Here is a 10,000-nt window from a genome sequence, read left to right as displayed (position 1 = left end):
TTCAGTGGCGGAACTAGAACTAGAAAAAATGGGCCACCCCGCAAAAATATTTTTAGCCCCCCCCCCCATATATATATCTATAATAATAGTTTCGCTGTATGTCTATCTATGTATCTATGTATGTACCTATGTATATACCTATGTATGTACCTATGTATGTACCTATGTATGTACGTATGTACGTATGTACGTACGTATGTACGTATGTATGTATGTATGTATGTATGTATGTATGTATGTATGTATGTATGTATGTATGTATGTATGTATGTATGCATGTATGTATGTATGTATGTATGTATGTATGTATGTATGTATGTATGTATGTATGTATGTATCTATCTATCTATGTATGTATCTATCTATCTATGTATGTATCTATGTATGTATCTATGTATGTATCTATCTATGTATCTATCTATGTATCTATCTATGTATCTATCTATGTATCTATCTATGTATCTATCTATCTATCTATCTATCTATCTATCTATCTATCTATCTATCTATCTATCTATCTATCTATCTATCTATCTATCTATCTATCTATCTATCTATCTATCTATCTATCTATCTATCTATCTATCTATCTATCTATCTATCTATCTATCTATCTATCTATCTATCTATCTATCTATCTATCTATCTATCTATCTATCTATCTATCTATCTATCTATCTATCTATCTATCTATCTATCTATCTATCTATCTATCTATCTATCTATCTATCTATCTATCTATCTATCTATCTATCTATCTATCTATCTATCTATCTATCTATCTATCTATCTATCTATCTATCTATCTATCTTTCTATCTATCTATCTAACTATCTGACAAGAACGTTATAGAGAAAACACAAGCAATTTAAAAACTTTCACAGTGAAACGAAAACGAAATATGACGTCATATTCAGCATGTAGTAGAAAATAATATCAAGCCAAAGAGTCACACAGTAATATGACGTCATTGATTCTCGAGTAAACATTGAATAAAAAGGCAATTTTGTCTAATCTAAGTGGGTTGCGTGGAGAGTTTCATTCATACAATTCTTCGGGTAGGGGCGAAGCCCCACCTCCGCGCAAGAACGTCTAAGCCCCCTCCCCAACTCAAAAGAAATTTCTTCATCGATACTCTATAATAAAATTACCGCCTAATTAATGTGTCTAATCTAAAAAGTGGTTTCATGCAATTCTTCGGGTAGTGGCTAAGCGCGACACCAGTGTTTCTTTCAGACTTTTTCCTCCCCGGAGGGGGGAACTTTTTCTAATCTAAAAAGTGTTTAGCGTGCAGTTTTTTTTTTCAAGCATCTCTTCCGGTAGGGGCGAAGCCCCGCCCAGATTCTTCCTTTAGTTTGTATGATCTACAAATGCGACCAGTGTTTCTTTCAGACTTTTTCCTCCCCAGGGAGAGGGGTGGGGGTACTTGAAATTTTCGGGGGCGGGGGTAGAATTTTCTGGGAGGGGGCGGAACCTGGAAAAAGTATATATTATAAATATTTATCGTTGAATGGAACGGTAGACATGTTTTGGTGTGTGTGTGTGGGGGGGGGGGGGGGGGGGGAGGGGCAAAGCCCCCTCCTCCCAAGTAGAGTTGCCTGAAAGAAACTCTAAATGCGACTTTTGTCGTGAATGAGATTAGGTGCATGGTTTAGGGATATGCCTATGACTATATTTTGTATAAATTAAAGCCCGTTGTATCCTTCCTCAACGGGCCAATTTTCTCGTATATATATATATATATATATATATATATATATATATATATATATATATATATATATATATATATATATATATATACAAACACACAATAAGAACATAGGATTCTCATTGCTGGCCTGTTCGGGTTTTGAAAAAATAATTTTTTTTTTTTTCAATTTAAGCGAATTACATGTCATGTGTGTAAGTGCAATAGTCTGTTTTAAATATTTAGATTATTTTATCTCTGCTATCTGATCTCTTAATCACTAGTCGGTCAAAAGTATATGAAACATGAAAGCTTTGTATAAGTTATGGTGTCTCGTTTTATGTTTATTTTTATGTTGTTTTTTTGTATTTATATTATTAATTTTAAATGCATTTCCGTTCTGCACAACGTCATTCTTTGGTAAGTACTTAATAAAAAAAAATCATTAAGAGAAGTAATTACTTTTTAATTTGTTTAGTGCAAATCTATTTAAAGGAGCTTATGAGCACCCCTATTTGACTATTTAAAAAAGGGAAATATGTAATGGAAGTGGTTTGAACGTTTACTTATCTTTGATAAGTTTGATTGTAGGAGAAAGAGGACTCGGCTTTCATAGTGGTTTAAAAAAAAGGGAAAAAGAATACAAGAGCGTGGGGTGGTGTCTATAGAATAGATAATCCAATCGCAGCTATAGTAATCTTTTTACATAACAACCATCAAGTTAAAAATGCAAGAAAATTATATTTTTAACTATACATTTTTTTAAATTATGGTCGGCTGTGGGCCCCTAAAGGGCTTCCCCCCCCCCCCCCCCCGCATTGCGGTGTCTGGCGGCACTGTAGTTCCGCCCCTGGTTGTATTACATAAGAGTGTTGGATAAGCTAACTCTAAAGAATGTTGATGAAGGTGACCCACTGGCAGGTGTCATATTCAATGAGACCGCTTTGCCGGGAGACTTAGTCTCTACAGAAACGGTATTGTCAGTGGTCCTTTTGTCTGGAGCCAAATTGACAGGAGCCTTTTTGTCGTGAGCCAAAATGACGGGGGCCGTTTTGTGGAAAAAAACTTAATGACGGGAGCCTATATGTCGGGAGCCTAAATGACGGGAGCCTATTTGTCAGGAGCCTTATTGACTGGAGCCCCTTTGTCGGGAGCCTATATAACGGGAGCCTATTTGTCGGTAGCCTAAATGACGGGAGCCTATTTGTCGGGCGTCTATATGACGGGGTCCATATGTCGCTGGCCGTTTTGTCGGGGTCGTTTTGACGGGGCCGTTTCGTCATTGGCCGAATTGACGCCGCACGATGTTATATGCGTGCGGCGTCAAAACGGCCAATGACAAAACGGCCCCGTCAAAACGACCCCGACAAAACGGCCTCGTCAAAACGACCCCGTCAAATCGGCCCCGTCAAAAGGGCCAGCGACATATGGACCCCGTCATATACGCTCCCGACAAATAGGCTCCCGTCATTTAGGCTACCGACAAATAGGCTTCCGTTATATATATATATATATATATATATATATATATATATATATATATATATATATATATATATATATATATATATATATATATATATATATATATATATATATATATATATACATTTATAAATGGAGTTCCAGTGCGGCTATATTAGCACTTGGTATCCGTTAACTAGGAATCCTGTCCATGATGTCTTTTGGTGTATAGCCATTTTAAAAAATGAACTCAGGCGCCATGATGTAATAGACGAAGCGCCGGCGGCTGCGCCTGTTGAAGTTTTGACGCAGAATATAGTAGTACCTTTTATTCACAATGCAGGACATACGATTAACGGATACCAAGTGCTAAGATAGCCGCTTTGGAACTCTGTGCGCCAAAACTTGTATTGACAATAATAATCATTAAAAAAGTTTTTAAAAAACCCACGTTTTCTGATTGAACTAAAAAGTAGAAAATAAATGCTATACATCACAATAATGCAAGCGATCACTCTACTATAAGCGATCAAAAACCTGGGGCGCTGTGATTTTCTTACAGTTTCTAATACTGTTGACTCTCTACAAGCTCCCTAATAAAAGTCAATAGTATTATCTAATCAATAGTAATATAACTTTTACTTCGGCGCCCCACGTTTTTGATCGCTTATAGTAGAGTGATCGTTTGCATTATTCTGATGTATAGCATTTATTTTCTACTTTTTAGTTCAATCAGAAAACGTGGGTTTTTAAAAACTTTTTAAATGATTATTATTTTCTACTTTTTAGTCTTTGTCTGTTTGTTTGCATTAAAATCTTGCTATCGATTTTATCTTTTCACCTTTTTTTGGGTAAACGAAGACAACTCGTAAAAAGACAACTCGTAAAAAACACGTTGTGTGAATACGTTACTGACTAGAACACATAGATTTGAACCCGTGTCGAGTGGGATAGCAATCGTGTGCCCAACCACTCGACCATATCGTCTCCCCCATACTGGCCACCAGTTGTTACGGTTGGTTGTACACAAATTACAGTTACTGGGTTATGTCCCTTTTCCCCCACGTTTTTACTACAACGAGCCGACCCGCGGCGTATCATACGCCGCTATTTAGTTGATTTATTTTCTACTTCCAGTAATTCATTATTTGTGAAAGCAGACTCCTCTTAGTTACCTCATGTAAGTTTAAAGTCGGTTCAAACTTAATTATCTGCCCCTAATAGCCGTCACTAAACCTGGTTTGTAAACATTAACGTGACCACAGCTCAGCAGACCATGTGGGGGTGGGGTAGGGTGGTAGTAATAGTGGTAGAGAGAAAGAGAGGGGACTGTAAGGAGGCGCTTGCAGCTTGTTTTCTAACGGCTCGCAGAGGAGAATTATATATATAGATTATATAGCGGTCTAAAATGCTCAATAAAATGTTTCCATTGATCAATTTAGTAATAATAACAATTGAATATTCTATTGTCATCCAAAACAAAGCTTCCCTGAAAATTTCAGCGCGCTAGCTAACTGGGAAGTGCCAGAAATTTCGATCGCAAGATTTGATTGGAAAGACAGAGACGAAAGCAAGTTAAAGAAAACGTGGGAAAAATCGCACCCTCCCGGGCGCCGCCCTTAATCAATTTCATTTTTTTTATTTAGCAGAAACCTTCTCGAGATGTTCTCATCAACACCCCAAAGTTTCATGGCACTCGGATGAACGTTGTCGAACCGCATCCGACTTTACTTTTTTTGTATATTCCGTATATAGAGAAAAAGCGCACCCTCCCTGGGCGCCCCTGCGAAATTTTAAAAAAGATATTTTTGCAGAAACATCCCCATGTGTAATTTATTTCGACAAATGTTAACAGAAAATCGACTTTTGTGGATGCGTGTGTACTGGGAGGGGGGGGGGGTTCGGGTCAATGTTGAATTAAACAAAATACGTACATTTGAAAATAATTTAAATTTTTTAAAAAGCACATAAAATGTAGGTTATAAATCATGTCAGCAGTTCTTGTGTTAACTGTATCAGAAATGTAGCTGTATACCGCCCGCCAAAGAAAAAAAGCGATTTTTTTTAATTGAGAAAGGGTCATTGACCGAGGCACTTTTCTAAAAACAATTATTGGTATTTCAAGTTCATTTTTAAACATTTCAAACAATTGAAACTAAATCGTAGTAGGCCTACAATCTTTTTTTTGTGTCAAGGCCTAAAATGATGTAGATCTAGTCATTTTTCCCCCACGTTTTCTTTAACTTGCTTTCGCGTCTGTTTGTTTTTCCAATCAAATCTTGCGATCGAAATTTCGGGCACTTCCCAGTTAGCTAGCGCGCTGAAATTTTCAGAGAAGCTTTGTTTCCGATGACAATACAATATTTAATTATTATTATTACTAAATTGATCCATGGAAAACTTTTATTGATCATTTTAGACTCCTATTGATTTGTACCAAAAAAGGGACATAACCCAGTAATTGTAATTTGATGAGAACAAGGTTCGGTACTTTCCCTCTTCAGGCTTACTGAAGGAGCGAGCACGCGATTGGCTGAGTAGTGGTCACGCGGTGTTTGTGTACAAACCTATGCAAATCTGACTGATCAGGAAGTAGAATGTTGATGGTCGAATGGTTTGCTTGCGAGGGCAAAATGGTGAAAGAAACGGCAACACAGAAGAAACGTCGATTGGAAAAGCCACGTGTTTTTTACGAGTTGTCTTCGTTTACCCAAAAAAAAGTGAATGCGAGAAGATAAAATTGATAGCAAGATTTGAATGCAAACAAACAGACAAAGACTAAAAAGTAGAAAATAATTATCACAGTTTGAGATCGCTTATAGTAGAGTGATCGCTTGCATTATTGTGATGTATAGCATTTATTTTCTACTTTTTAGTTCAATCAGAAAACGTGGGTTTTTAAAAACTTTTTTAATGATAATTATTTCATGTAAAATAAACCGAGAACGATCTCCCCTAAACTAAAATAAATAAACCGGTAGTGATCTCCCCTAAACTTTCTCGAATATTCTTATATAAAAACAAGTAATTAAAAAAAGTCTAGTGACAATTTTAGCGCAATTTCCTTGTGTTATCTAAAAATAGCTCTGTCGTAGCGTAAATCAAGAGCAGGGTTAGTAAAACCATTGGTTAGTTATTAAAACGTTTTTTATTAATTTTTTTTTCAGTATTTTACATGTTTTATTTACAATAGAGTAACATGACTAAAAACCATTGCGCGCCCAGCTACCGAACGTGACGTCGCAGCCATTGAACGTGATGGCGCAGCTATTGAACGTGATGACGCGTGTGGTGTGGTTGCATAAAATGCCTACTAATTCGGTCCAAATTTTAATTAATTCAAACATTTTTTGTGACCAAACGAAAGGATATTTTTGAAAACTTTCTTCAGCAATATTGTTCTAAATTATGGCAGGAATCGATTGGTACATGTTTCAAGTCGCTAAGTGGTCTGGTTGCCGAGATATGGGCCAAAAACTGCATTTTTTCGAGGTTTTTTGGCTTTTCCGGGAAATCCATGAAAGAAACCCGGAATTTTTATGGCCTATGTTCATCCTCGTAACTTGCTTAACATAATTGTTTTTGTAACTAGTCATCGATATTGCTTCGTTGAGGAGGAGATACGACTTAAAGCTGCGGACACACATCCATACATTCATCCATCCATCCATCCAGAAATGACGGGTTAATAAACGCAATTCTCCAGAATGGAAATTGCGCTAAAAACAGGGGATGGGAACTCGGGATATAGACGTGAATTTTAATCCATTTTAAATTCTTAAACTTTTTAATAGAATAAAATCTCGTAGAAAAGAAAATACACACCTGTGAACGCCAAATAAAATGTGCATAATAGTGCGGAATATTATTAGTACTTTATAAATTTACATTAGTTTTTGAGAAATTGGAAATAGCGTAAATTAGTACTTCCGTTCAACGGAAATTACTCAAAATTTGACTGAAGGTAGAGAATTAGATCTTTTACTTACATGTGAAATTTCATTTAACTATCTGAAATAGTACTCAAGTAAGAGGCTTTTGACAAATTCAAAGTAAAAAAAGTACCACTTCCGGTTATCAGAAATCGCTCAAAAGTTGATAGGGATCTACGATTTTGATAAAATACTTATATATGAAATTTCATCAACCTATCTGTAACGGTACTCAAGTTATCGTGTGTACAGACACACAGACATACGGACAGAATTACAAAGCCCAGTTTTTCCGACTCGATAACGCATAAAACGCCAAAAATTTTATATATTTGTATTTATAATTTTTGCCTGATTAAAATAAGTCCTCTATACTCCGGATGTGAAGAAGGACTGAGGTGTAAAACGGTGAAAACTGTCAAAATTTCATGTGATTTTGTGCACGATTACAAGACTTTCTCTATACTTCGTATATACGAGAAAGTACAAAAAGGGGTAAAAAATTCCAAATTTTTGTGGACATCATAAATGGATGACCCCTTTCTACTTTTAAGTAATTCGTTCTAAATTAAGTCGACACCTCATACGACTAAATATATATATATATATTTAAAAACCCTATTAGTAGGTTGCGATCTCTTAAAAGACAATTATCTTCACCTTCTTAGTTCGTGGTCGACACTTAGGCAGGTTACCAATCAGCCGCGACCAAAAGTTCACTGACCTCTTATTACTTAATCGTATACGAAGTATTGAGAAAGTATTGCAATCGCGCAACAAAAAAAAAAAAAATCGAGATTTTTGCAAATCTCAACGTTTTACACCTCCCTGAGTCGAAAAAACATAGTTTTGGAATCTTGTCCGAATGTCTGTGCGTAGATCTGTATCAACTTTTTAGCGATTTCCGAAAGCCTATAACTTAGGTACTATTTCAGATACATAAATAAAATTGCACATGTAAGTAAAATATATATTTCTCTGCCATCTGTCAAATTTTGAGTAATTTCAGTTGACCGGAAGTAGTAATTTACGCTATCTCCGATTTAAAAAAAAAACAACAACAAAAAACGCATGTGAATTTATAAAGCACTAATAATATTTAGCACTATTATACACATTTTTTTTGGCATTCATTTGGTGTGCAATTCTTTTTTTCTACGAGATTCTATTCTATTTTTAAAAGTTTAAGTAATTAAAAATGGATTAAAACTATTGTCTATACCCAGAGTTGCCATCCCCCGTATTGTTATATAAGAATATTCGAGAAAGTTTAGGGGAGATCGCTCCCGATTTATCTTTTAAATTCTTTCTCCCGCTCTATCATTGAATTAGGTCATCTTTTAATTAAATTTTAATAATTGATCTGTCTAATTTGATTAAAAATTAGATATTATTGCATTGTCATCGGAGACGAATTTTTCTGAAAGGTTGAGATGAAATTAATGCAATTGAATGTAGGTTGAAATTGAGTTAATTTTCAAGATTTGCCACAAACAAATAAACAGACATTGTGAACAAAATAAAAACTTTAAAAAAAAAGTATTGAAATTACTACCTGCGCAAGCAGTCTAACGATTGCATAAACACATGGGAAGCAAGATTGTGATTTCTTTGTAGTATATGAACCATCTCTAAAGTAACAGCCATTGAGGTTCTATCTTTACCACTTTTGCAGTATGTTATTCTTAAACCATTCATTGCTCTCGTTACCTAGTAGAAATGTATTTGCTATTGCCGTTATTAGGTAGAACAAATTACATGATTAAATTAAATGTGATATTATAACATAACAATTTTAAGGTTGGACCCATGCAACATAATAACACTGAGACTATCAGTTACAGGTGGGTATATATTAAAGTGTTACTTTATTCATTAAAGTTTAGCTTAATTAATATCAGTAATTTTCTTTTTTTTCCCATTTACTATTAGGTTTTGTCTAATTAGGCTGTGATAGTAACTCACATTACCTACCCTTCAGCTAGTGTAGTAGTTAAGTAAGGAGTGATCTTAACATTTCTTACCTCAGCAGCCATATGTAACACGTCAACATTTTTGCCTTTTTTAGTCATCACACTATTTTGTAACATCTTGATCATGTGATACAGTGAACTTAAACCATGCGATCTGTCTACTGCAAATAAATAAAATTAGAAATAAAAAAGAATTGTAAATTAATGTGAATTCAAATTGCTTCAAAAAGCTGGACGAGGGTAGTCCAGCAATCATTTGTAAAACAATAATTTGCGGGCACACACGGCACTGAATGCTTGCTTTTCATACATTCAAACCAATGCAGTTCTGAAGTGTGACTTTCACAATTGATGATGCATCGTGTTTGTGCATTAAAATTTAAAACAAAACGTTAAACGCGAGCCTTACGTTATCCTCTTTTTACCTATCTCTATCTCTTTATATATATATATATATATATATATATATATATATATATATATATATATATAAAAAATAGAATATATAGTATAATATTTATATGGGGTCATCCATAAATGACGTCAGGCTTTTTGCACGATTTTTACCTCCCACTTCCCCTCCGTCACACATCGTCACAAAAAGCCACCACCCCTAACATAACGTCACACCTCAGCATACAAACCCCCTCGAAATTGTAGTTGAATTTTTCTTAAAACATCGACATTTTTTCCAAAATCTTGTCTGAACGCTGTAAAAATATAATGTTTTAATCAATTCCTATTGCAATTTATTAAAACTGTTTTCTAAAAAGCAAAAAACCATCTAAAATTCATTTTCTATTATTGCTTTTTTATAATGCAAAGTGTGACATCGCATTATCTGAACCCCCCCCCCCCCCCTCCCCCACATCACATACCGTCACAAAATTACGGAACCCCCTCCACCCTACGAGGGTGACGTCATTTATGGACGAGCCCTA

General features: G+C 35.2%; 1 protein-coding gene across 1 annotated transcript in view; it reads right to left on the bottom strand.

Moving 5' to 3' along the window:
* The window catches only part of LOC131934995 (inositol polyphosphate-4-phosphatase type I A), a 10,818-nt gene extending 1,344 nt beyond the window's left edge, over nt 1-9,474 (bottom strand). Inside the window, exons 1-2 of the mRNA XM_059291275.1 lie at nt 9,111-9,474; nt 8,642-8,796 (exon numbers count right to left, since the gene is read on the bottom strand). Of these exons, the coding sequence (XP_059147258.1) occupies nt 8,642-8,796; nt 9,111-9,185 (230 nt within the window). The 5' untranslated portion in view covers nt 9,186-9,474. The remainder of the gene's footprint in view (nt 1-8,641; nt 8,797-9,110) is intronic.
* Nucleotides 9,475-10,000: the final 526 nt, after the last annotated feature.

Source organism: Physella acuta, unplaced genomic scaffold (assembly GCF_028476545.2).
Source record: "Physella acuta isolate Inbredline_101_S28 unplaced genomic scaffold, ASM2847654v3 ptg000127l, whole genome shotgun sequence".
NCBI classification, from domain to species: domain Eukaryota; kingdom Metazoa; phylum Mollusca; class Gastropoda; family Physidae; genus Physella; species Physella acuta.
Note: the sequence above shows the minus strand (reverse complement) of the source record. Positions and strands in the feature narration are given on the sequence as shown.